This window comes from Anguilla anguilla, chromosome 17 (assembly GCF_013347855.1).
Source record: "Anguilla anguilla isolate fAngAng1 chromosome 17, fAngAng1.pri, whole genome shotgun sequence".
Classification (NCBI taxonomy): domain Eukaryota; kingdom Metazoa; phylum Chordata; class Actinopteri; order Anguilliformes; family Anguillidae; genus Anguilla; species Anguilla anguilla.
Genome location: NC_049217.1, coordinates 28,060,497 through 28,087,526, shown reverse-complemented (window position 1 = coordinate 28,087,526; position 27,030 = coordinate 28,060,497). Strand labels below are relative to the sequence as shown.

At 48.2% G+C, this 27,030-nt stretch overlaps 1 protein-coding gene across 2 annotated transcripts; it reads right to left on the bottom strand.

Annotated features, from left to right (window-relative positions):
- Nucleotides 1–835: 835 nt before the first annotated feature.
- zgc:158376 (uncharacterized protein LOC100101643 homolog) lies at nt 836–26,849 on the bottom strand. 2 transcript variants are annotated; one of them, XM_035398353.1, is made up of 11 exons: nt 26,002–26,848; nt 15,159–15,344; nt 13,672–13,815; nt 11,883–11,969; nt 11,452–11,634; nt 10,696–10,728; nt 9,170–10,353; nt 5,081–5,244; nt 3,300–3,461; nt 2,328–2,546; nt 836–1,066 (listed from the first exon to the last, which is right to left on the bottom strand). In XM_035398353.1, the coding sequence occupies exons 2-11, from the start codon at nt 15,327–15,329 to the stop codon at nt 909–911; spliced, it is 2,505 nt and encodes an 834-aa protein (XP_035254244.1). In that variant the 5' UTR covers nt 15,330–15,344; nt 26,002–26,848; the 3' UTR covers nt 836–908. The 2 variants fall into 2 exon arrangements, with proteins under 2 accessions (XP_035254244.1, XP_035254245.1); XM_035398354.1 differs by lacking the exon at nt 10,696–10,728 and having other exon boundaries at nt 26,002–26,849.
- Nucleotides 26,850–27,030: the final 181 nt, after the last annotated feature.

Sequence of the window (27,030 nt, the reverse complement as noted above, 5' to 3'; positions counted from 1 at the left end):
AGTGTGCGACCTCCCTCTCTCTCTATCTCTCCACCACCATGGCACAGTCCATCCCTCACAGTCCATACACACACACACACACACACACACACACGCGCACACACCCTGTCCAGCATCGGTCCACCAGGTTTAGATGTATACAAGCCTCACTGTTCGGTACATTCTCAGTTGTTTTTATATCAGAGGGATTTTTTTCTCAAATGGAGTGCAAATATGCAAGTTCAAGATAGCGGAGTATCATTATTATTACAAAGATATGATGGCAGGGTGATGGGGGATATCGTACGGTCATTTACAGTAAACTACTTTTTTTTTTTTTTTATATACACACCTGGTGTACAGATACTATGTACATACTCAATGTTCAAGCAGGAGGTTTTCCCCCCCTCTCTCTCTCTCTCTCTCTTTCGGTCTCAGAGCAAGTGCCTGTGGTTTTGTTCTGTCTCTCTCCCTGAGGGGCCCTCCTCTTAGTGCCGATGTGTACGTGTGTGTGTATGAGTGTGTGTGTGTGTGTGTGTGAGTACGTGTGTGTGCACGTGCGTGTGTGTTTATGAGAGATATGTGAGTGTGTGTGTGAGTGCTACGTGAGTGTGAGTGTATATGAGTGTGTGTGTGTGTGTGTATGTGTGTGTGTGCGCGTGCGTGTGTGTATGAGTGCTACGTGAGTGTGTGAGTGTGTGTGTGTGTGTATGAGTGCTATGTGAGTGTGTGTGTGTGTGTATGTGCATGTGTGTATACGTGTGTGTGTATATGAGTGATATGTGAGTGTGTGTGTGTGTGTGTGTGTATGAGTGATATGTGTGTGTGTGTGTGTGCGTGTGTATGAGTGCTACGTGAGTGTGTGTGTGTGTGTGTGTGTGTGTGCGTGTGTATGAGTGCTACGTGAGTGTGTGTGTGTGGCTGGGCCGTTAGCTGTTCTTCAGCAGCAGTCTGTCCTCTGGGCAGGAGAAGGGGAGCAGCTGGCAGGCTTCAGGGGCCACCAGGCAGCAGGAGCGCAGATCCACACACTGCAGGGAGGAGCAGCGGCGGAGCAGCGGCAGGGACTGCTCCGTCACCTTCACACAGCCTGCGGGGGATACACACATACAGGAGCACAGACACACACACACACACACACACACACACACACGTATACGCACATACACACGCACACACACACACACACACACACACACACACACACACGTATACGCACATACACACGCACACACACACGCACACGCGCGCACATACACGCACATACACACACACACACACACACGTATACGCACATACACACGCACGCACATATACACACGCACATGCACACGCGCACACACACACACACACACATACACACACACACACATACACATGCGCACACGCACATATACGCACATACACACTCACACACACACACACACACACACACACACACACACACATGAATGCATGCACATGCACGCACACACAGAAGTACACACCAGAGAGAGGAGAGAGAGAGAGGGGGGGGAGAGAGAGATCAACAACACTGAAAAGATATAGGTCTGTTTCAGTTTTTAAGCTTTAAAAAAAAAAAGGCATAGTTTGGATGCACATTCCATCGATTTAGATCCATTTTTATACTCCATATTTTGAACATCCAATCATCTAATCATACGCATATTGAATCGTCCAATCATACTCCACTCCAACTGAGGAGCATTCAGACTAGCAGGGGTGTCAGTAACTTCATGTGGTCTGTATCCATTAACAATCTTAAATCCACCGAATATTTGAAGCACAAAATTTCACAAAATCACACAATGCAGCTCCAATATCTTAAGTGTCTCAAATTCGTGCAAGAATTGATGACAGGGCGGATTCAGTAAAATATTTATGAAAGAAATTGTGCCAGAAACAAAAAGGTCTTGCGCACGGACATTGTAACCCGTTTTTTGTGCTTTACCCAGGAATGTTTCTGCTTTTGCTCACAATACAGCCATGGCACAAGATCTCCATGAATCTTACTAGATTCTGAAAAACGGCCTCCCACTCCGGTTCACACAGGACGGCAAAACGAAAAATAGCCAGAACATTAAAATCGGCCCCCCCCCAAAAAAAAACACCCTACTGCACAGGGACGGGGGTGGGGGGGGGTTGCTGGGGGGAATGGATCCACCGGAAAGCAATTACCGCTCAACAGCTGCACCCGAGATCGCCACGGTAACAGAAGCGGTTTCAGAACAGAGCGGTCGGTTGTGTGGGGGTAACGCAGCGGCTCCGCATCGGTGGAGCCTTTCCCCCTTAGGCCCGGGCGCGGTGTCCGCCGGCCTCACCCTAACCCTAACCCTAACCCTAACCCTCACCTGCCAGATTGATGTGGGTGAGGCTGTCCCGCAGCGGGGAGATGGGCGAGGTCAGCGTCTGCACCGTCTGGTCCGTCACGTTGCAGCACTGGCTCAGGTCCAGCTTGGCCAGGTGGGGCAGGTACCGCACCAGGAGGCGGGACGAGCCGTCCGTCACCTCCAGCCCGGCCAGCCGCAGCTCCGTCACGTTCTGGAACCTTCCGCGGTTCTCGCTGTGACCTGGGGCCAGGGGCGGGAGCGAGAGACCAGAGTTCAGGGGTCAGAGGTCAGGACGCCAAACAGCACGCGGTGGTGTGCATCGCCAACATCGCGTGCGAAACCTCTTGCTTCTGTGAACCGAAACTCGTAAAAACAGTAAAATACAATTTAAGAAGAACCTCCCCCATTTTATGAGCAAAGTTTTATGATTTAATCGTGGGTCATGAGACATTTATGGAACATAATCCATGCGTGTGCAAAAAAAAAAAACAGGCTATTTTGCATGCCACTGACACACAGATACAAGAAACATAGGCATAAATAAATAAAATTATTATTATTCTTTTTTTAAAAATCTCTAAAGCACATCACTGCGTGAAACACAGGAGACTGCACCAGCAGCTCAACAGATACTTAACAGAAACATTTGGAGACCAACTTGGTGTCAGCGTTTCATAGCTAATGAACTGGTGTGGATGCTGGAGAGGTGGGTGTGATATGAGGAAGAGCAGCCGTACACTGAGTTTACAGTACGGCATGTAGAGGTGTTGATACAGTGGTCTCTGTCTCCGCCAATTTTCATGATTTCCTTTCGATCAGCAGCCAATATAGACTTTGGAAACAGTTGGAGTCGGAGTGGTGACTCTTTAGCTGACCACTGACCAGTGACCGAAACCAAGCACTCAAGTGCAGGAGCACACATGAGAAACCAGCGGGCACAGCGCCCCTCCCAGGATTTGAGCTGGAGATCCCAGCATTACGCCCGTGGCAGACCTGCACGTGCGTCAGCAGGGGGCGCCAGCAGCTCCCTCAGGTTCGAGTCCTTCAGGTCCTCCACCCTGCTGAGGTCCAGGAGACGCAGGCAGGGGCACGTCGCCTGGCACAGCGCCGAGACGCAGGACCAGGGGCACCCCGAAACATTCAGCTCCTGCAGACCTGCGTGCGGAGGGAGGGAGGGAGGGGTCATTACTGACACACCGCTAATGAGAGAGGGGTCATTACTGACACACTGCTAATGAGGCAGAGCTTGTTACAGACACACTGCTAATGAGGGAGAGCTCAGTACTGACACACCGCTAATGAGGGAGAGCTCGTTACAGACACACTGCTAATGAGGGAGAGCTCAGTACTGACACACCGCTAATGAGGGAGAGCTCGTTACAGACACACTGCTAATGAGGGAGAGCTCAGTACTGACACACCGCTAATGAGGGAGAGCTCGTTACAGACACACTGCTAATGAGGGAGAGCTCAGTACTGACACACCGCTAATGAGGGAGAGCTCAGTACTGACTCACTGCTAATGAGGGAGAGCTCAGTACTGACACACTGCTAATGAGGGAGAGCTCAGTAATGACACACCGCTAATGAGGGAGAGCTCAGTACTGACACACCGCTAATGAGGGAGAGCTCAGTACTGACACACCGCTAATGAGGGAGAGCTCAGTACTGACACACCGCTAATGAGGGAGAGCTCAGTACTGACACACCGCTAATGAGGGAGAGCTCAGTACTGACACACCGCTAATGAGGGAGAGCTCAGTACTGACACACCGCTAATGAGGGAGAGCTCAGTACTGACACACCGCTAATGAGGGAGAGCTCAGTACTGACACACCGCTAATGAGGGAGAGCTCAGTACTGACACACCGCTAATGAGGGAGAGCTCAGTACTGACACACTGCTAATGAGGGAGAGCTCAGTACTGACACACCGCTAATGAGGGAGAGCTCAGTACTGACACACCGCTAATGAGGGAGAGCTCAGTACTGACACACTGCTAATGAGGGAGAGCTCAGTACTGACACACTGACACTGCTAATGAGGGAGAGCTCATTACTGATGCACTGATAATGAGGGAGAACTCAGTACTGACACACCGCTAATGAGGGAGAGCTCAGTACTGACACACCGCTAATGAGGGAGAGCTCAGTACTGACACACCGCTAATGAGGGAGAGCTCAGTAATGACACACTGACACTGCTAATGAGGGAGAGCTCAGTACTGACACACTGATAATGAGGGAGAGCTCAGTACTGACACACCACTAATGAGGGAGAGCTCAGTACTGACACACCGCTAATGAGGGAGAGCTCAGTACTGACACACTGCTAATGAGGGAGAGCTCAGTACTGACACACTGACACTGCTAATGAGGGAGAGCTCAGTACTGACACACTGATAATGAGGGAGAACTTATAACTGACACACCATGCTACTGACACACTGTGTTAATTACACACACCATTGAGGGGACCATTACTCACTGTGCAGTACTGACGCACACTGCTGACAGGGGACGAGTCACGACTGACACACACTCTGACAAAAAGAATTACTGACACACTGCACTACTGACCCTCTCCCTTTTGGGGGGGGGGGGGGGTGGAATTACTGACACACTGCACTACTGACCCTCTCTCTAATGGGGGGGGGGGCAGTGGAATTACTAAGACGCTCAATACAATGAAACAATATAATGGAATCTTCACACGTTTGTTCCCAATGTGTGCGTATACACATAGAAACCAGACCCACTGGGAGGGTGACCCACCCTGTAAACGATTGATCAGCCACATGAGCTGCTTCTTGGAGATGTTGGTACAGCCCAGATCTAGGGAGATGGGCTGCCTCCGGATTATACCACTCAGCATTGGAGGGGTGATCGAGCGCTGCCCACTCAGGTCAATCTGAGTCCACAATCTTTTGTCACAGCACCTGGGAGACGCAAGGAAAAGTGGGATAAGATTAAATTAATTTTAATGAGAAAGGGGGGGAAAAATCATATGGACAAAAGTTCAGCCTGTATGAGGGCGCATTGCACAAATCACTCAACACCGAGAACAAGATTCGGCCATTTGAACTGTACCCCCTACCCGACAACACTGTAAAACAAACCAGCATTACCCAACTGCAGCCCTTCCAGCATGTCTCTACATTCACATTAACAAGCAGGTTCTCCGTCACACATGCACATTTTCAAGCTTCATGAATTTGGGAAGAAACGGGATCCCCTCGTGAGAGAGCACTCCTCCACAGCTCAGAATAACCGAAAAACCTTCAGCTTCGAACAAAGATGCCCAGGGCCAAAACTCCACCAGCCGTCGCCTTTACAGACAACCCCTACTCGTACTAACAAGTACCAATTAACCTTTCCCACTGTGTTGTTAGAGCAGCGATAGCTAGACTGATAACGACGCACAGATTTACATGGCCCCGAAGCAGAGATTGGTTAAGCTAAACTGGGGACAGACACATCCTGCAGACACCCAAGAGTTAGACTGAGCCAGTGCAGTAGCAGTGAGCCTCACGAATCAGACGGATAATTTCGTGGCACCACCAGCCTAACGCCGCGATGTGGGATTCCAGGCATGCTCGTCGCTACAGAAGCAGCGGCGAGTTTCTTAATCTGGAAAAATCACGACTGAAAAATTTGTGCGCTTCCCAACCCGAAGGACCAGTCCGTAAAAATATCACCGGCTAAAACTGGCTTGAGCCAGACAGAGGGAAACTGCAACTGAAAACGCATCCCAGCTGTAACCTCCCTTGTTCCAGAAGTCTCTATTTGGGCAATACCTAGAATGTGGCCCAGTGACAAAACACTGAAAGAGACTGGAACACACCTGTGGCATTCAAAAGACATGATGGAATGTACCTTACATATTCTAGAATATACAGCCCACAGAATGTACCGTACATATTCTAGTATATACAGAGAACAAAATGTACCGTACATATTCTAGTATATACAGCGAACAAAATGTACCGTACATATTCTAGATTACAGTGAACAGAATGTACCGTACATATTCTAGATTAACAGTGAACAGAATGTACCGTACATATTCTAGTAAAGGCAGTGAACGTTTTCACCATATGCGCATAATGATCAACAGTACAATCTTTTCCCGTTATAAACTCTCCTTTGTTTTCAGTGTAGATTTTAACTGATTTGCATATCCTGCCGTGCTGCTCATTTGATGAGTGAATCTCACAAGCGGATGATGTAATATCTGCTTTAATCGACTCTGACGCAGAAGAAGCGCGTTTTCTTATCGTCGACATTTTACTGACCCAGGAGTCCCAGGGCACCACCGGATGATCAACCTTCACGGACGAACTGAACAAGTGATAGAATTAAACTGGATTTCACCGTTCGTTATTGAAAATAAGACCTGTACAAATATGAAGCCCCGCCCACAAATTCTCACACGGCATTCTCTGAAACCGGGGGACCACACATTTCTTTTCAAGAAGCTGAATCTATCCAGGACTGCAGTCAATTAACAAACGTGACATTTGAGCCCATTTCAAATCTCATCCCGTGAATTTAGCATTAATTAAGACCTAAAATAAATGTCAGACTGAGGACCGTGCGAAGGTGCCTTAATCGGCATCACGTGATTGGAGGATGAGAATGTAGGGTAAGAATGCAGGGCATGAAAAACCGTAATTGCTCCAAGAATGAAAGTACAAAAACGGAAATTCTACTGTACAGATGCCAACGTGTTATAAAGCGAACGGCACATAATAAATTTCAGGAGCCATCACTAAAGTCATTTTGCCAAATAATGTACACTTTTTTTGCTCAACACATCTCGAAAATAAAATGGCCAAGTTAACGGTAACAATAACAAACAAAAAAAATGTAAAAGCCAGAAAGGGCCAGTTCCTTGGTAATGGAATGAAGTTCATGTTTCAACAGAGTTTGTTTAATTTGAGAGACACATTTACCAGTCAGATGAAGGACTGGCATGCGTACAAATGCTAAGCAACACAAGGATTATGAAAATGACATTTGCCAAGGTAAATTAACTGACAACCCTAATACTCCATAGTTTTTTTTTCTAATTCTCACTTCTTATGATTTTCTGATAATCTTTCTTCAAGGGCTAATGCTATTTTGGTCCCCTTACATTGAGGCAAACACAAATCCAATCCAAAACCAGGTCTGCCTCATGTTACATAAGGCCAGGGAATCACAACATACGCTGAACCGTTCCAGGATTTTGCGCCAACTCCCGGTCATAATTATTTAATTAGCCCAATCATGTCTCGATCTGACATTTGTATAAGGAACCAGCTACAGCCGCAGATTGCAAGCGTAACCTAAATATAATTTTTTCCTGTGCTCAAGTACCAGCGTAGCACTGCAAGCACTTCAAGTAAGAACAGAAGCACAAATGGGGTGAGCACTGCTGTTCAAAAGACAGCCCAAAGACATGCATGCTCCAGGGCTCAGCGGTAAAATGAGATGTCAATGTGACCACACTGATTAAATAAAGATTAAATAAAGAGACTGCAACAGCACAGTGAGCCAACAGCACCATCGATGCACAGATCTATCAGGCTGTGGAATCATGATGATAGGTGATATTCATCAATGCACAGCAACACAATAACTTCAAAGCAGTAAACAACATGAGCAAAAAAATTTTAAAAGTGTCATTATTATTAGTTTGTTTACAAAGGCAGAAGCCACCATTTTTCTACAGGATCTTTACTACTTATTCATTTATTCTGGATGTATCCAATATTAAGACAGACACAACAAACAACAAACCCTCTATATACCTACTAAATAGTTTCTATTTTTTTGTTTGTTCTACAATTTATCTGTTTACTAAACTATGAAAGATTTTTTTGAAGCGCTCTCCATTCACTTAGCATCGTGAGAATCCTACGCTAGTTATTAAACAAACGGGTGGCGGTTACCTCGGCAACTGCTAGGAGAAATCCGGTGGCATCCTGTGCTAATCTGAATCTCAAACGCTGGAAAACACTGCAGCCGATATGGTTAGATAACTAGCTAGCGCTAACTACGTCCTTCAGCCAGCAAGTAATATTGCGGTTAAAAATTAAAAAAAAGACTCCGTACTAGCTAATAGCTACGATAGCCAGCTAACTAGAAAGAATATAAAATGGCTACACTTTCTACTACGCCGGCTACTAAGCTAACTAGCTCACCTCACCAGCCAGAAAGAGAAATTCTACACTGCACAGGTGACCTGATTTGATAGTAGGCATTGATATTGTCAGACAAACAAACAATCGTCATGAATAATAAAAGCAACTTTGGGTTGGGTCACAACAAACATGGATCAATATTCTCTGGGCGACAACTGAAAAAAAAAAAATTTGCGCACCCGTGAACTGTCCTACCGACATATTCAAAAACAAACAGCACCGTTATGAGGCAATTTGGTACGGAAAGGCTACATTTGACTACAATGATCACCCCTGTGACTCATCAAAGCTAAAGCTAATGTTAGCATATTCAGCAACAACAAACATACTTTTATACTAGACTACTAGGGGAATCAACGGCAGCGTGGCGAGAAGCTGTAGACCAGAGATCATCAACTCTGGCCCTCGAGTCCAAATCCAGCCCTGGTTTTCTTTTCTCCCGGGTAATCAGTGATTACTGATTGGCCAGACTGCCTTCGCACCTGACTCCCCAGGCAAAGGCAGGGTGGAAAACCAGCAGTTCCAGGCCATTCGAGGACCGCGAGTTGCTGATCCCTGCGCTCCAGACCCGAGCTGCGCCGTCGACGCCCACGCCCGCGCCCACGCCCGCGCCCGCGCCCACGCCCGCGGCCACGCCCAACCGGCGGAACGCGTTCCGGGCCGACGGCAGACTCACCACCGGCTCCAGGTCCGGCACACCCGCATGCAGACGCACAGCTCCCTCTGGCTGAGGTGCTGGAAGACTCGGAGCCACACGTCCCGGGGCATGACGTGGGCCTTGCCGCAGTCCAGCGGGAGGCAGTGCGGCTCGGGGCAGGCCGGCGGGGGGCGCACCAGGTGCCTCTCCATCTGCACGGGCCGGGGGGGCGAGGGCACGGCGGGGGGGCTGCGCTTGAGGACCTGGGACCGGGGGCCCAGGCGGGACGGGTGGGGCGAGGAGGCGGCGCCCGTGGGGCTCTCGGTGGTCGAGTTCGTGGTGGAGTTGGCGGCGGGGCCCAGGCCCCCCCCGCCGCCGCCGCCGTTGGTGCTGCTGCGCTGCTGCGCCTGCCGGCCCCCGTGCAGCTTGCTCCCGCGGCTCCCCCCTTTGCTGCGCCGGTGGTTGGACCCCCCCACCATGTTCTTCTCCGGGCCGGCCGGGTCGCGCCCCCCAGCCCGGGTGCGGCCGTTCCGCGTCTCCGAGCCGTTGCTGTGCTTGCCGGAGCCGCCGCCCCCGTCCTGCAGGATGAGGGGCGTGTGGGTGGAGGAGGGCGACGGCTGGGTGGAGGAGAGCGGGGAGGGCGGGGGCGAGAGGGGGGGTTTCCGCCCCCGTTCCTCCTCCTTGTCCTCCGCCTCCTCGGCGGCGGGGCCCTTGCGGCCGCGGGACTGGGCGTCGCCCCTCCGGCCGGGCCTCTCGGCCCCGCCCTCGCCGTCCTCCTCCTCGCCGCCGCCGCCGTCGCCGTCCGAGTCGTCGCTGGCGCTGAAGCCCAGCTCGGCCAGGCGCCGGTACCGTTCGCGGTTGCGTTCGCGCGCGCTAGCGGCCGCCGTGGCCGCCGCCGCCGCGCCCCCGCCGCGCCCGCCGTAGGGGACCGGGGAGGCGGGCTCGGAGCTCCCGCAGGCCTCGGAGCTGGAGTGCGAGTCGGAGGCGGAGTCGGACTCTGAGCTGGACGAGCTGGACGAGCTGGACTCCTGCACGCGCTCCAGCAGCTGGCACATGCGCTTGAAGCGCTCCAGCTTCTCGCGCTGGTGCGAGCGCTGGTCGGCCGGCTGGCTCGCCGCGGGGGCGCTGGTCTGGGACGGGGCGCCGCCCGCCCCCCCGGAGCCCTGGCCGGAGCCCGAGGAAGAGTTAAACCCCCCAGTGTCCGAAGAATTCATTTTCTGTTTCTGAAAAAAAATTAAATTAAATTTGATAAATAAAAAAATTCAGTCAGCAATGGCAACGACATACATTCGTACTGAGCAGCTGGCAAAGTACAAAGAGATACACCCAAGCTCCACATTCAAATCTCAGGGAAATGCACCTCGATTCCCTCTCGCATTGTAAATCAGTCCTGATAATAGCACCAGCTAAATTCATGCAATATTACATCCAAATACATCAGAGATGTTTCTTCGCTTTTCTGTTAAAACCCACGTGAAATTAGAATAGCTAATTACAGACATTAAAATGTATGAACACGTCCGCAGTCTATATATAGCCGTTTTATTACCAACAGACAGAAGTACCTTTTTCAAGTGTTTTTCTTTTCCTCCTTTCATCTGAGAGAGTGAGAGAGGGAGAGGGGGAGGGAGGGAGGGGGAGAGATGGAGAAAGCAGCCCAGTCAGAGCCATTAATGTGCCTTGCCCTTATTACACTCACATCTGCCCGAGCCTTTTTCCCCGGCAGGTTTTGGGCCTCCCGGACCCACGTAACGCTGATAACACGCGTGTACGTGCATCACAAACGCAGCTCAGAACAAACTGACCACTTCATTACAGCGAAGGCACGTCAGAGTTACGTTATGGTCAGAAGCCGCAATGCTGGCGTTCGATTGGCTGCTCCTGCCAGGAACGCATTCGTTTATATCCATGTGGGAAGATGCACGGGCAGCATTACAATTCCCGATGACATCACTGGACATGGTGACAAGGGGCAGCAGACACATACGGTCTCTCCCAAACCACAGCGCAAAATTTTACACTCATCCGTCAGGTGGACGAAGCTGCAGTTGTAGTCTTCACATTGGGCACAATTAGATTCGGTAGACCACCTACCACTCTGCCACCTCCCAAACTGAGAGAGAACAGACAGAACCTGACCCCCTCTAGCAGGGTCAGGGGTCAATTTCAATTCCCGTCCAATCGATGCAGGAAATGAACAGATATCCAATTAATGTCTTAGAAAGCTGCCATAACCAGATTTGACCGAAATGGTGGAGCTGAAATGGAAACCACACCCGCGACCCTGAACCCTCCCCTAAGACCTCAGTGGGACCTCTGACCTTCTTTTTGGGCCCGCTGTCCTGAGGAAGCTCTTTCTCCTTCTTGCGCTTGTGGCCGTCCTGCCTACCCCCGTCCTCAGAGGAGACGGTCTTCTTCTTGTTGGGAGGGGGGTCGTCCGTCAGCTTCCACCGCCCCACCTCTCCGTTATCCATCCGCCGCTTCCCTGAGCCGTCAGCCTGGTCCTGGGGAGGGAACAGGAAGGGGTGGGGGGGGGCGGGGGGGAAAGGGGGTATCATCCACATTTCCCCCTCTGTCTGCCAGCTACAGTTCCAGTGGTTTACAAAGAATCACGGGAGTTGTATGGTTCCTGCGGTTTACAAAGGATCATGGGAGTAGTAGTGTCGACGGTTCATGTGATTTACAATGGATCACAGGAGTTGTAGTGCCTACGGTTCCTGCGGTTTACAAAGGACCATGGGAGTTGCCTCACCTTGCTGGTCTTGCCTTCCTTGTGACACTTCGGACACTCCCAGCAATTGGGTATTTCGTCGTTTATGATCCCCTCAGCTTTACCCATCTGGAAGAAGCCCACAGAAACGCAGAAGTATAAAAACCAGCCTGCACGCCAAACAGAAACGGCTAAGAACATAGGCAGAATTTCTCTTGAATTTTTAATGAATTATTATTTGCATTGCATATTAACATGACGTAATTATGCATGTTGTGTGTAGTCCTGTGTGTAGTTATACTTCTGCAAAACCAGCCAACCCAAGAATGGGACACTAAAGTTAAAGTGATTTGATTTATTGATTGATTGATTGATTGATTGATTGACTGATTGATTGATTCTATTCCACAGATTTCCAGGAGTGTCCCAACCACCTTTTTCCAGGGTCACGGAATTCTGTTCCAGTTTTCCCCCCCATTTGGCCCAGGGTCTATTTGCCCCTTCCGTAAAAACAGAGGCTACTGCCTCCAGCACACCTTGAGGCAGCTGTAATACAGGGCAGTTTCAATACAACCGTCGTTAGCATTTCAAACTGAGGCCACAGAAGCTGATCACACCTCATCTTTTGTAAACCCAGCGAGTTAAAAAAAAAAAAAATGTATATAAAAAAACAACAACACACACTTGACTGTTAAATGAGTACAGTTAGTTTTAGGGGGGAAGAAAAAGAAATGGGATGTCACGGGGACACCAGTTTCTCTACATACCACGGTTTAAAAAAAAAAAAAATACAGATCTTATCAAACTGGAGGACGTTTATAAGACCGTGAAAACAAACACACCAGGAAACCAAGAAACGGTGGGTTTTTTGTGGGACAGTTATGGCACCATCAAAATCTGGCACGCCGTTTAAGAAAGCTGGAGAAAGAGAGACGAGCGATTGTTACCAACGGTAACGACGTCGAACGCTCCAGCAGGACACACACACACACACGTACAGCATGACTGTGCTTTAACCCTTTGATGAGCAGAGGTCTTTTTGGAATGCTTTCTTTTCCAAAAATTCCATGTCTGTGTACCAGATCTCATGGTAACTCAACATTGCTTTCAGTTACTAGCAGTGATTGTGACATCAGCATCAGAATGTTCAGTTGAGAACGTTCCAATCAGATGTTTGTGATCTCACGCCTTTAAAGGGTTATTGTGATTGACAGAGTAGCTGGGCCATGCAAGGTAAGTTCAGTGGGAATAGGAGGGAGAATGAGCAGGTATGTACATTGTGCACCAACACTAACTGCACTCGAAATGCCCGACCTGGGCATGTTGTGGCATGCGTACGACAAGTTAAAGAAACAAAGCAGAGAAATGAGGTGACATATTGGATATAAAGGATATACTGCTCAGCCTGAACAACAGGCTTCTGCAATATGACAAACACCCTGCGCTACACATACAAACACACACACACACACACACACAGGCAGACAGACAGAAAAAGTACCACACAGACAGACCTTTGGACAGAAGGACAGATATTGCTCACAACATAGACAGACCTCTACAGATAGACAGACAGTACCAGACAGACATTATGCACTACACAGACAAAAATCACAGACTGACCTGTAGCCAGGAGAACAGACAAACAGCACCACACAGAAACGGACCTTTTAGACAGGAGGACACACAGACAGACAGACGGACGTGGAGCATCGCGCACGCATACTGACCTGTAGCCAGGAGGACAGACGGACGGCACCGCACACAAACGGACCTTTTAGACGGGAGGACACACACGCAGACAGACGGACAGACGGACGCACACACAGACCTTGAGGCAGCCCGGGTGAATGATCTCGTTGCAGATGGTGCACTCCATGAGAGAGAGGCTGAACTTCTCCTCCTCGCTGTCCACAGTGTCCTCCTTCCCCGCCTCACCGCAGGACAGACACACGGCCGTGTGCGGAAGCACGGGCTATTTTGGGGGGGGGTGGGGGGGGGGGTATGGGGGGGCACAGTTAGCGCTATATATACACGGTTCAGCTAATACCAGGGTTTTAATGCAAACATATCACTTATTTCACTGTCAGTGGTAATCCATGCTATTATATAAAGCACTTCGAACGTTGCATGCAAAGTGCTATATAAATAAACGCATTATTATGAATCGCGCAGCACTTAGGTGTATCTCTCTTTGTACTTGGTGAACTCGTCAGTACACTAATTTAGTTTGAGGTAAACACAGATATCTGTGGTACAACCAGCCCACTTATACCTCATGGCACAAAGCACTGGCATTCATCTGGGCATGTTTTTTTTTTTTTTTTTTTTTTTTTTTTTTTAAACCTTTTTTTTTTTTTTTTTACCTGCCCTTGTGTTTGCATCCTTAAAGAAAGCCCTCTGATCTCAGACTTGAAGACCAGACACGGGAGGAGTTTTTAAAAATTCAAGGGATCAATAAAATTGATTAAAGAAGCTATTTTAGGTCCTCCTGACAGAACAGGAGGACATGGGCATAAATTAGCTTGAGGTAAATTTGCATGGGGAAGTATTTCTTCCTGCACCAGGAAGAGTTATTTTATCTAACACACAGTGTTACGTTATTGATGTATGGACCTGCTTGCCTGGGTTACAGCAGTGAACACCCTCGAGTTTCAAAAGTCCAGGATTGGCACAGTGCTGAAGACCCTTTAGACAGCTGGCAAAACACATCCTAGGCGAAATGGGCTGGATGGGGGGGGGGGGGTTCATCATTAAAACTTCCTTCTGTCAGTTCTTATGCTACCTGGCAGCCAAACCCACCCATTGGCAAGAGCTGATACTTCCCTCTGCAAGCTGCAATTTTACCCACATTTATGTCACCTGACGGTGTCATCTGCCACATACGCAAATTCAAGTCCATGGCAGCCATTTTGTTTCATCTACAGACTAGGGGCTGCCTAGATCGCCGTGGCAGCCAACGAGAGGCTAATGTGATTTCCAATATAGCTATGACCATTATCTGTATGATGACACAGTGCATACATTTTTCCCCAGAGTGCATTTCAGTGTACTGACAGCAGGGTGCAGTCAGTGAGTCACTCCGGTCAGTGAGCCGGTTTGGTCAGTACGTTGCTCAGGTCAGTGAGCTGTTGTGGTCAGTAAGGCACTCCGCTCAGTGAGCTGGTTTGGTCAGTAAGTCGCTCCGGTCAGTGAGCAGCTCTTGTCAGTAAGCCGGGTTGGTCAGTGAGATGGTTTGGTCAGTAAGTCGCTCTGGTCAGTGAGCAGCTCTGGTCAGTAAGTCGCCCCGGTCAGTGAGCCCCACCCCGCAGCACTCACCGCAGTGCACTGACGGAGCAGGCAGGACTGCTTCATCCTGCCGGGGCCTCCGAACTTCTTCATGTCCTTGCAGAAGTGGCACTCGCCGCACTCGGTCCGCATGCAGGCCTGACAGCGGCGACACCGGGTCCGCCGCCGCCGAGCTCCGCCCAGAGCTTTACTGCCCGACATCCCTGATCCAATCAGCTGCGGGGAGAGAGAGAGGCGGAGTCACGCACTGCCCAATCAGCTAGGGAGACAGAGAGAGGCGGAGTCATGCACTGCCCAATCGGCCGCAGAGAGAGAGAGACGAAGTCACACACTGCCCAATCGGCTGCAGAGAGAGAGAGACGGAGTCACACACTGCCCAATCGGCTGCAGAGAGAGAGAGAGGCGGAGTCACACACTGCCCAATCAGCTGCAGAGAGAGAGACGGAGTCACACACTGCCCAATCGGCTGCAGAGAGAGAGAGGCGGAGTCACACACTGCCCAATCAGCTGCAGAGAGAGAGGAGGAGTCACACACTGCCTAATCAGCTGCAGAGAGAGAGAGAGAGGCGGAGTCACACACTGCCCAATCGGCCGCAGAGAGAGAGGCGAAGTCACATACTGCCCAATATCCCTAATGCAATCAATTGTAGAGAGAGAGGTGGAGTCACATACTGCCCTACATCACTAGTCCAATCAGCTTTGGAGAGAGGTGGAGTCACATAATGCCCTGCATCCCTACTCCAATCAGCCGGGGGGAAGAGAAAGACAGTCAGCCAATCGCGCAGCCTCCCCTGCCGAACATCTAAACCAGGCGTCCCTAACTCCGGTCCCAGAGCGCCACAGGGCCGCCCCACGGGCTCTCATTCACCGGCCAATCAGCAACCTTTTTAGACCCGGGAAACGAGGCTTGGCGACTTAAGAGCCTCAGCACTTAAAAACAACAAGAAAAGCCTGCGCTACCAGGACTGAGGTCACAAGATAAAGAGGCACAAATGCCCCTCACCTTGTCTGAATGATGACACCAACGATGACTGAGTGAGGAACTGACTGAGCTAATCATGCCTGATAGTGCTGGGGTACTGCAGGGTCTCCGGGCCTGGTTCTGGGGTACTGCAGGGTCTCCAGGCCTGGTTCTGGGGTACTGCAGGGTCTCCGGGCCTGGTTCTGGAGTACTGCAGGGTCTCCGGGCCTGGTTCTGGGGTACTGCAGGGTCTCCGGGCCTGGTTCTGGAGTACTGCAGGGTCTCCGGGCCTGGTTCTGGAGTACTGCAGGGTCTCCGGGCCTGGTTCTGGAGTACTGCAGGGTCTCCGGGCCTGGTTCTGGAGTACTGCAGGGTCTCCGGGCCTGGTTCTGGAGTACTGCAGGGTCTCCGGGCCTGGTTCTGGAGTACTGCAGGGTCTCCGGGTTTCTGTGTTCTCCTTAAAACCAGAAACCAACTCAGGCCCGAGAAACCAGGTCAGGTTAGCTGCCACACCCTACGGCTCTCTAGGACCAGACCAGTCCCCTATCACACAGGCCAAGGGAGAAACACCTGTAAAGTGCACCTTAACAGATTAACCTCAGTATAGTGTTCATCAACGGCCTAAAACACACAATCGTGCAACACAGGTCGAGTATCCAGTGGAACAATTCTACAGTCGTTTCCCCCTCTCTTCTATTCAACGCATTCTCAGGAGTTCAGATTGCCTTCCTTAAAAAGCCACTGCAGCTTTTCTTGGTCCTCATGCCAAAATAAACTGTGCTGTTCACTTGACATTTTAGGAAAAGGATTTGTGCTGCAAAAATTCACATAGGGAAACAGAAACACATAAACCTCAATTCATTCTCTACCTCACCCAGATTACACACAACGCATTCTTGTTTGCCTGCAACTGGACTGTAACTATTTGGCCACCAACGACGGAACAAACCACCAGTCAGAAGCGCAGACTTGCTAGTCGTGTTCCAAAACAGAAATTCACAACCTCGGCCTACCGAAAATAACTACAGCCCACGGCTGTTTGTTGGCGGTTCTGGGTGCTAATTGTGCGTTTGAGTCCTGGTGCTGAACGGCAAACAGATGCGGCCTTGTTTCACTGAGTCCTGGCGGGTGCTGTCATCCCATCCGTTGCATGGCAACAACTCCAACTGTTTTGACTAGGGCCGCCCAGCCCCATTCCTGAAGATCTGAAATGTTTCGGTTTTTATTTCAACCCTAATTTGACACACCTGATTCTACTAATTAGCAGCTCAACAAGATCTCTAAGCTGTTGAATTAAGTGTGCTTCGTTAGGGTTGGAGTGAAAACCTACAGGATGGTAGGTCTCTAGCTGTTGAGTGAGGTGTGCTTGGTTAGAGTTGGAGTGAAAACCTACAGGATGGTAGGTCTCTAGCTGTTGAGTGAGGTGTGCTTTGTTAGGGTTGGAGTGAAAACCTACAGGATGGTAGATCTCTGCCCTGATTTCGATGGCACAAACCTAAATGAACATCTGCTTTTTCCAGTCGTGAAAAACTTAGCTCACTTAGACCCATCTCTTACTGTGGTGAGGTTGAATGAATCTCTAGATCAATCACGCCCACACACCCTCTCTCCCAGTGCTTCTGTCGTCTCGCATCATAACCACTATCAAAGATGGCAGCCCGATAATGTGCTTTGAGCCATTGATCCTTCGTGCAGTTACTGCTGTTGAGGGGAGATGCATACTCAGGAAGTTTCGGAAACTATCAGCAACGGAGGAAGAGAACACTGGACATAAAGAAAATTCTATTTCGTGGCAACACCTTAAATATTGATTGACACCTCCCCCCTTTTTTTTTTTTTTTAAAGGAAGATGCCAGGAGGGTGTTAAAATGCACAAAAAAAAACGACTATAATAATTTAAAACGTTGCGCTCTCTCTTGCTTGTTTACCACAGCTTCAAAAAAGGATCAGAGAGACTGGTGACACAAGGCGCGCGTTCAACTCCAGTTCTCAAACGAGCCACTGCATCTTACAAACATGCCAAAAAGCTGTGCAGTCACCCTGCACAGGACAAACAAACCTGCAGGCCGTCCCATTTCAGACGAAGACAGAATGTAAAATTGAGCACAGCACCTACTCCGAACGCCATATACGTAATGCGAAGGGGGTCGGAAAATCTCATAACTGCCTAAACCTGCACACACGTACTTATGCAAGTTGCTCTGGACAAGTGTCTCTGCTAAACAGCCAAATGTGAATGGAAGAACTCCAGGACCAGGGTATGTTTTGGGAAGAGCTCCAGGACCAGGGTTTGGTTTGGGAAGAACTCCAGGACCAGGGTTTGGTTTGGGAAGAACTCCAGGACCAGGGTATGTTTTGGGAAGAACTCCAGGACCAGGGTTTGGTTTGGGATGAGCTCCAGGGCCAGGGTTTGGTTTGGAAAGAGCTCCAGGACCAGGGTTTGGGGACAGCCCTAATGTAGAAGTTTGAAAGCACAAAAGCACAACGTGGTCTCCGCAACAGAACTGGACATGGCCTATCAACAGTGGGGCCCCTGAGGTTTTGGGGGCCATAAGCACAATTTTATTTGGGGGCCCCGACATTTCCTTTGCGGAGGGGGGAATGGAGGACTGTGATAATCGACCGGGAAGGGGGGTGCACATCATTTGCACAGGACCGGGCCGAAACCGACCATCAACCGGCAGTAAACTGGGGCGGCAGGGTAGCACCGCGGTTACAGACTTGGGTACGAGAGGCGGGCTTGCCCCCCAGCTGAGTGGCCAGCCGCTGCCCGGCTGTATAAAAACAGACCGCACGTAAAACCGTAATCTATGTAAACAGCCCCGCACGGGCGCGTCTGCTGAAAGTCAGTATGCAAATGTAACGCTCTCGGTTTACACGGGGGGGGGGGGGGTGCTGTATTTATCACCTCTGCCCGGGTAACCGCGAACCCTCACCGACGGCGGCGAACACGGACCGCCCAAATTCCACTGAAGTACTCAAGCCTTCGCTCGCCTTCGTCAACAGCGCTGACCAACCGCCAGTAAAAATGCTCCACCCCCGCTCGCACCAGCGGCCATATCGCCAGCAACAAGTCAGCAGACAAGACCATTGGTCGCTAAACATTTTCTTTCAGGATACCGTGACTCCTGAGGCAGACATGTTGTATTAAATGCAGGCCTAAATACACAAGGATGAAAATTTTTTTTTTTTTTTTTTTTTTAAACTTCACCAAAAAAAAAAAAAAATCTGAGAGCCCTAGTCACAGTCTGGACCAGACCAGTTTGAGTCCACCATGTCATAAAGCAGGGGTGTCCAATCTTATCCAAAAAGGGCTGGTGTGGGTGCAGGTCTTAGTTCTGGCCCGGCGGTAGTACACATGATTCTGTTTTATCAAGGTCTTGATGGAAGGCTGAATCATGTTTTTTCTTCTTCTGGCGCTTGGCTAAAATAAAAACCTGCACCCACACCGGTCCTTTTCGGATGAGTCCTGACACCCCTGTCACGACCTGGCCAGTGACGGAGCCCCTGCGGTCGTGAGCCTGCCGCGCTTCTTTCCCCGGCTCTCAGAGAGTTCTGCAGCGTCGGAAAAACGCCGCGGACGATCCGCTCGGTTCACCGCGAGCGGCACCTTCCGCTCGGAGAGCCCAACCGCCGCCGCTCTCGAGCGCCGGCTCGATGACATCACGACACGGCCGCAGCTGCAGCGTCAGGCAGCGTTTCTGACGTCTACGCTTCCACGTAACGTGCGGAACCTTCTCCACAAGTTGACAACGCGTTTGTGAACAGTTAAACCCCCCCCCCCCCCTGAAAACACCTTTAAAATAATCTACCAACTTTATTACTTCCCCCCTTCCCCCCTGAACAGCTGGTTCTACACAGAATATCTTTGTTACTTCATAACTCTATATGATCTCTTTTTTTTCTTTTCTTTAAGTGCCAAGTCACCGGCAGGGCGGGCTGGAAAATGGGCACAGGTGCCCTGACAAACCGAACGGCTTTCTGTCACTAAGGGAGAGGACAGAGGGCAGGGTCATTAGACCAGCTCACACAAACATTAGGAACACCAGGCAGCTGGTGTAAGGAGCAGAGAGAGCGACACTTCGCACCCCTGCAGTGCGTCGCCGTTAGCGATGACAACAAGATCCATTCTGCAATGGACTAAATGACTGAACAGTTACTTTTAAAAAAAAGAAAAAGAAAAAGAAAAAAGGGGAACATTAAACACATAATTAAATGTCAATCTATCAAAAAACTCCAGACATTTCAGATATCCTTCCTCATTTTCCTCCCCTCCATCTTAATGGTCTACTGTCAGTTACATCATCGCAAATTCTTCAGCGCACGCAACACACCCTAAAAACATTTAATTACAAGCAACTTTCTCTTTTTGGGACATACAAAAAGAGAGTGTTGCTTGTTTTTCTTGCGACATACAAAAATGTGCTATGTATACAAACACAACTTCATTTTGGCACGGGCTGTACCTGCTACTGTATTCAACAGTTCAGTTTCCCACCATTACATTAACATTACAATAACATTACAATTACAGCACTCTGGCCTACGAGGCTAGTTGGCTACTGTAGGTATCCGTGGCGACTCCAGTGCAAACACAGAAATTTGTGGCCCTCATTAAACGCCAATGTTATTGTCGTTGTTATACGACATGACCAGCCGAGGCCATATTTCAAACCCAGATGGAACTACCAGTGGAATAGATGCATTTCCATTTTCCAATAGGAGAGCAAAGATGGAACAGCCAATGCCAGCATCATCAGCGAACACATCCAGCCCTCTACAGGGCTCCTGCGTTAAGAGAATTTGCTCCTGAAAATTAATGTGCGCTAATTGGAAAAATAATTTAGGAGTACATTAACTAATTGGGACGCATTAGTGTGCAGCTAAAATTTTTTCAACTTAGGAGCCCATGCGATCCTTAGAAAAAAATGGTAACTTAAAGCCCTGACATCTAAAGCCACTGACAACTGCAATTCTGGGTTTTAAAAAAATGTATCAAGATTTCCCCGTTTTAAAAGGAAGATGCTAAAAAAAAAAAAAAAAAAAGCCCAGTTAAAGAAACGATGGGAAAACCTTTGCAGAAGAGAAAGGTTGCGCCAAAGACAATCAGCTTTGGGAGTGTCTGAGCCTTGGGAAGCAGCCATTTTGTGTCACGTTTCTTGTTAACCAGCCAAAACATGTCAATAACATTGCAAAACCGCTTCTTCTGCATATCGTTCAACCAGATTAGCTAATTTCAAGAACTATAAATGCTCTATAACAAACGTTTCCAATCTTATCTGTAAAGGGCCGGTGTGGGTGCAGGTTTTTTGCTTCAGCCCAACACTACAACACCCGACTGAACTGATTAACTAATCGTGGTCTTCGATCACGACATCGATGAGGAGAATCATCAGGTGTCTTAGCGTTGGCCTAAAACAAAAACACGTGCCCACACAGGCACTTTTCGGATAAGACTGGACACACCTGCTCTATAAGAACCAAGCTACTTAACTCCATGAGTAAAATATGATAAACTCTGATAATATTTGGGATGACCAAAAAAAAAAAAAAAAACTACCCAAGAACTGTATTACATTATGAAATCTTGGGGGGGAGGAACGGGGTTGTCACCTCAGGGAGATGGTAACCAATCAGATTACGACAAACTTGACCATCTTTCCTTCAGCTTCTGGAACGGTATTTTTTCATCTGATAACAATTGATTTCTGGGGCGGCTGACGAACAGGGACAGGCTTCTCTGCAAACCAACTACCACTCCTGCATTTTAAGGGTTTTTAAGACATTTTTTATTCTTTTTTTCCCCCAACACTTGTCAAGGCTCATTTCTGTCAGTACGCAACACCGAAGGGAAAAGATAAGAGCGCAGGAGCCAATCAGCAGCAGCGACTTCGCCATCACAACAAGTCGATCGTGACATCACCAGCCAGTGTTGTGTGAAATTCCAGAGGCACGAGAGACCACTGTTCTTAAGCAGTCTGCATGCACTCATCTCACACACAGTCGATAAATTTACTTCATCTACTAAGTACTGCATTTCTTTCCGAAAAAGGGCTCCTCTGAATCCCTTAAGATTTTAATTGAAAAAAAAAATATATATATATTGTTTTTTTTTTTTTTGAGACACCTCTTAATAAGGATCCAATTATCCACTTAATTGTTGCTTAATTGGACCCACAAATAGCAGGTGACCAGGTTATTCACCAACATACTGTACCTGGCTTCAATGGAATTCACATTAGAACCTGTTCCTGACAGCATAAATGGGCATTCGGATGTGCATGGAAGACACTGAACCCAGTCGACCAAAATGATACCATACAGTCCATACTATAATATATTATATGAAGACCCCGGAAGTTTCATCTATTCTAAGATTCATCCAATTCATTTTTATCCATTCTGTTGACCCGAGGGATTTGTTTCGGTTTGGGATGGTGCATTTAAAGGAAAAATAATATTTTAAGGAAACAAATTTGGGTGCATGGTCCTGAGTGTGAAAACTAAGAGGTTTCCCCTCCTAAAACTATGCCATGACATATGATTTGATAATATCTAGTGATTATATATGATTATATAAAGGTCTTGTGTTGTATTAGCCCACATACAATGGTAACTCCGACAATGCCTCTGGGAACACTTAAAAAATAACAGTTTTTTTAAAACGTGATCTTTCACAGAGAGTAAAAAGCTTCTGAAAGGGTCCTGCACCTGTTGTTTCTCTAAAGGTCAACAGACAGGCAGTGCGGTTCATTAACAGTCAGACCGTGGGAAGAAAAAACAGCCAGATCGGTTTAAAGTATTTAATGGGGCTGTCAGGTGTCAGATAAAGCCCTCATGATCAGGGCGACGATGTGACCCGCGGTCTACAGCGGAATCCCAAAACGCACTGGTGCTCTTGCTGGCAGCCCCGGCAGAGTGGTGCATTATGGGCCGTCGTGCGCCTCAGAGCAGGGCTGGAGTCGATTGGCAGGAGCCTCCTCACCTCACTGCGCGAGAGCGACACCTCCGGTCTGGTGGGTGCCTTGAAGGACCCAAAGTGGTCTGTGGACCCCCCCTGTTGAAAACCCAGGCATTAAGACAGGAAGTGCAGTCTGCCTGCACTTCCTGTCGGGCTGACGCAGGCAGACTGCACTTCCTGTCTAATGCCTGGGTTTTCAACAGAGGGTCCCCACAGACCCCCGGGGGTCCTTCAACCTTCAAGGTGCTGTAGGGTCCCTGGCCAGATTTGATTTGCAATAACTATAGATTAAAAAATATTTTCAAAATATGAAAATAATTTTTAAAAACAAAAACAAAACATGAACACTTTTTAACTCATGATGGGGGTCCCCGGAATGCCTTTGAGCCTGGGTGGGGGGGTCCTGAAAAAGAAAAGGTTGCAAATCCCCTGCTCCATCTCATGCCATGGCTGTGCAGCTCAACTGGAGGACTGACAAGCAAGAAGAGGAGGTGGCTGGTGGAACGCACGTCAGAGGAGAACACATGCATGTCTGTAGTCTGTCTGTCTGTCTGCAGTGGCTGGCTATAGACACATGCATGTCTGTAGTTTGTCTGTCTGCAGTGGCGGACTGCAGACACACGCATGTCCGTAGTATCATCAATTGATGGCGGGCATTACAGCAAGACAGACCAATGAATAACATTTCATTTAGCAATTGACAAAAAAAAAAAAAAAACATTTTTTGGAAAACAAATATGATCTAGATTGACCTTTCCAAAGTGGGGCAAAAAAAAAAAACCTTTTGACTTATAGAAACCACTCACACAGATCAATAAGACCGATGACACAGGCTATGCCTGCATTTTGCCTCCCGAAAAGTGCCCAGCTAGTTAGCGATCTACCTTTAGACCGTTAGCCAACTTGCTGTACGCCAAAATACTCCCACAGGCCTGGTGCTCATCACCCCGTATGCTTTACAAGCCTAATAATAAAATCCAACAAATTATTTGATGTAAAAAATCTGAAACTGACAAGTCGCTCTACTGCCGTTGTCGCTCGTCACCCTACGGACAAAACGGTGACATGCTAGGGGCACGATTCCCTTTGAGAAAATGAAAAAAGGTTTTTTTTAAAAAAAAAAGAGAGAGAGAGACGTGTGAAAAGCAAAAGAATAGGAGGAGAATAAATTGAATAAGGCTTCAAAATGGCTCCACACTGTAGGGCTGTGGTGTCACTAGTGCTACAGTATTGCTGACTCAGTGCCTTCAATAAATACCCAGCAGTACAACCGAGAGTGAGGGGGGGGGGGGAGGGGGGTGCAGAATGTCCAAAGCACTTAAGGCATCGAATGGAAGAGACAAATCTGGGATATATATAACAACCATTTTCATTTGTTTTTTTTATATGGATGCGTGGCACCCTGTGTTTCAGTCTCAGAGTCCTCTCTTCAGACTCAGGCTGCAAACCAGTCTGCCACAGGACACCAATCACATCGCAGCATGATTTAACCATTTCCTCCTTTTCACAGTACGTCCACGGACAAAAAAAAATGTTTTTTTTAATTGCTGTGTTGGTAGCCCCCCCCCGCTCCCAATAAGTAAACCTGTTTGTAGAAAAAATGAATGAAACAGAACTTGATGACAGTTGACAATTTATCAGTTCTTTCGATTCAAGTGTATGAGCCCAGAATACGCAAATCATATAAATGTTTTACGGGTACGCTTCAACCCCTTTCGTTTGGGCGAATTGTGCAGCCAAATAATAATAAAAAATAAAAAAAAGTGCTGACAAATTCGCAGGGCTGGAATAGGCTGTGGCGTTCATTTTATCAGCACCCCGAGTACTGCGTTAGCAATGCACAACATTGAGGAAGCGGAGATGTTCCTTCCTCGAACTCTCCAAAAGTTGCATGGTGTGGTCCTCAGACTCCACCGACACATGCAAGATGGTGAACAGAATACTAAAATGATTGACATAGTGCATGGCAACAGGCTATAAGACAGACATTCGCGCAGGAACAACAGGTCAGATTAAAAAAAGCAATCGACGCAGCAGTGAATTCAGACAGGTTACCAAGACAGTGATCAATGAGACAGCAAGAGAGTAAAAGAGACAAAGCCGTAGATTGTGAAAAAAGAATGACAGACAAGACAGAGAGACATACGGACGGACGTTGGTTGAGGGTGGTCAGCAATTGAACTGAGATGAAATAATTTCGATGGGTCTACCAAACCCCCAAATAAATGCAGCATTTTTCGTCAAAAGTTGGCGGCCTTCCCCCATGAGGTCACTTAACTAATAGCCTACATTAGCAGCTTTGCTTGGATGTGGTCTGCCAGTTTGCAAGTTACTTAGATTCAGCAGCAGGCTATCAGTAAATCAATGCATGTAGCCGGCTTCCTCCTTCCAATCTGAACCTCTGGTCATTCAGACAGCTTGTGGCGATCTGGTAATTTAGGTTGCTAGCTAGTGTTCTGCACATATTGCTAGCTAGCAACCTCACACGCTCTCGCAAATGCAGTTTTGTGCCATCATATTATTAGCAAGCTGCGTGATTCCGATTACATGCACCATTATGTAAATTAAATATTTTCTCTCGGATATGCTTTTGCTACCACTTTTCTCTCACATTCAACATAACCTCGGACGCTACAATGAAATAATAGTTTGATTACAGCTACGCAATGCTAGTAGCTGTGGACACGCTAGCAAGAGCAAAGTAGGGCTAGCTGGCTAATGTTAGCACACATGCATTAATCGAGCTAAACTAGCTAGCAATCAATTTACACTTTAACTGGCTAACATTGGCTAGCTATCCACCAGTCATCTCCCCTCCACACTGCTCATCAAAATGAGTTCCCCTTCCTCCCATTTTCAATATATACTGCATGTCCAAAAATGTGTAAAGCATGAGATATCAAAGACAATCAAAAAACAGAAGCTAGCTATTTAGGTGGCTAGCTACTAACCTCTTGGTGCCGAGTCGCATAGTCCTTGGTCGCGCATTAGAAATGATATTAGCTAGCGAGCTAGCTGTAGGATGCGTTGTCGGGATAGAAGATATGTCGTTTCCTTGTTCTTTCTCCTGTAGCCTTTCCTTGCTGAAAAATTGTGGGTCCCGTGTGTACCGTTCACATGAGTTCCATGTTGTTAGCTAGAGGTTGTTGGCTGGTAGCTAGCGAGCTAGCTAACTGTTACATACTGTAAACGGAGTTAGCAAGGCGGATGTATTTAACAAGCTAGCTGAGCGCAAGACCAGTGTGTTATTTTATGCCATTCACTGTTTCCTCTGGTCCTGTTTCTTTTGCAGTCTTAGCATGTTCTCGTGTGCCTGGAGAGAGAAAACCTGAACATGGTTTAAAGACACTGTATCGTAAAATATCGAGAGTCTATTACAGCTTGTGTTTCAGCAGCTGATGCACCATCATTCCTGGAGAAATGCTCAAAATGAAACAAAAAAACTCGCAGACGGATGAACGTGGCTATTGTTCTCGTTTTCTATTGTGTGTTTTGTGGTTTTTATATGATTAGCTAGCTGGCTAGCTACTACAATCCAAAGAGACGTTTAATCGTTCATGCGCTCTGTGCAACATCTTGATGGCTCGTGTTCTCCATTTTTTCTTGAATAAAAATGAAATAAATAAATATAGATAGCTACCCAGTAAATAAAAAATGGGAGGAAAAAGCATTATGGCCGCCACGGGGTCGCCCCCTCCCTTTCACCTCGTCAGTCGTGGAGCCTGGATTTTTGGGAAACGTAGTATCTTATGTCCACTTGTCCAATATCTTCGTTGTCTCCAGAAATGATGAGAGAGGTTTGGAAGACTACAAAGAAAAAAAAAGTCAGAAGACTGACCCTTGACTCGCAGCCGCTCGTTTGCCCCGCCCCCACCATGCACTATCCACCAATGGTATTATGGTTTTGAGGCAATTGCAAAATCTGTGTTGTATGAGAACACCCTTCTGATGGGTGCAGTATGTTACCTGAATATTTGTTG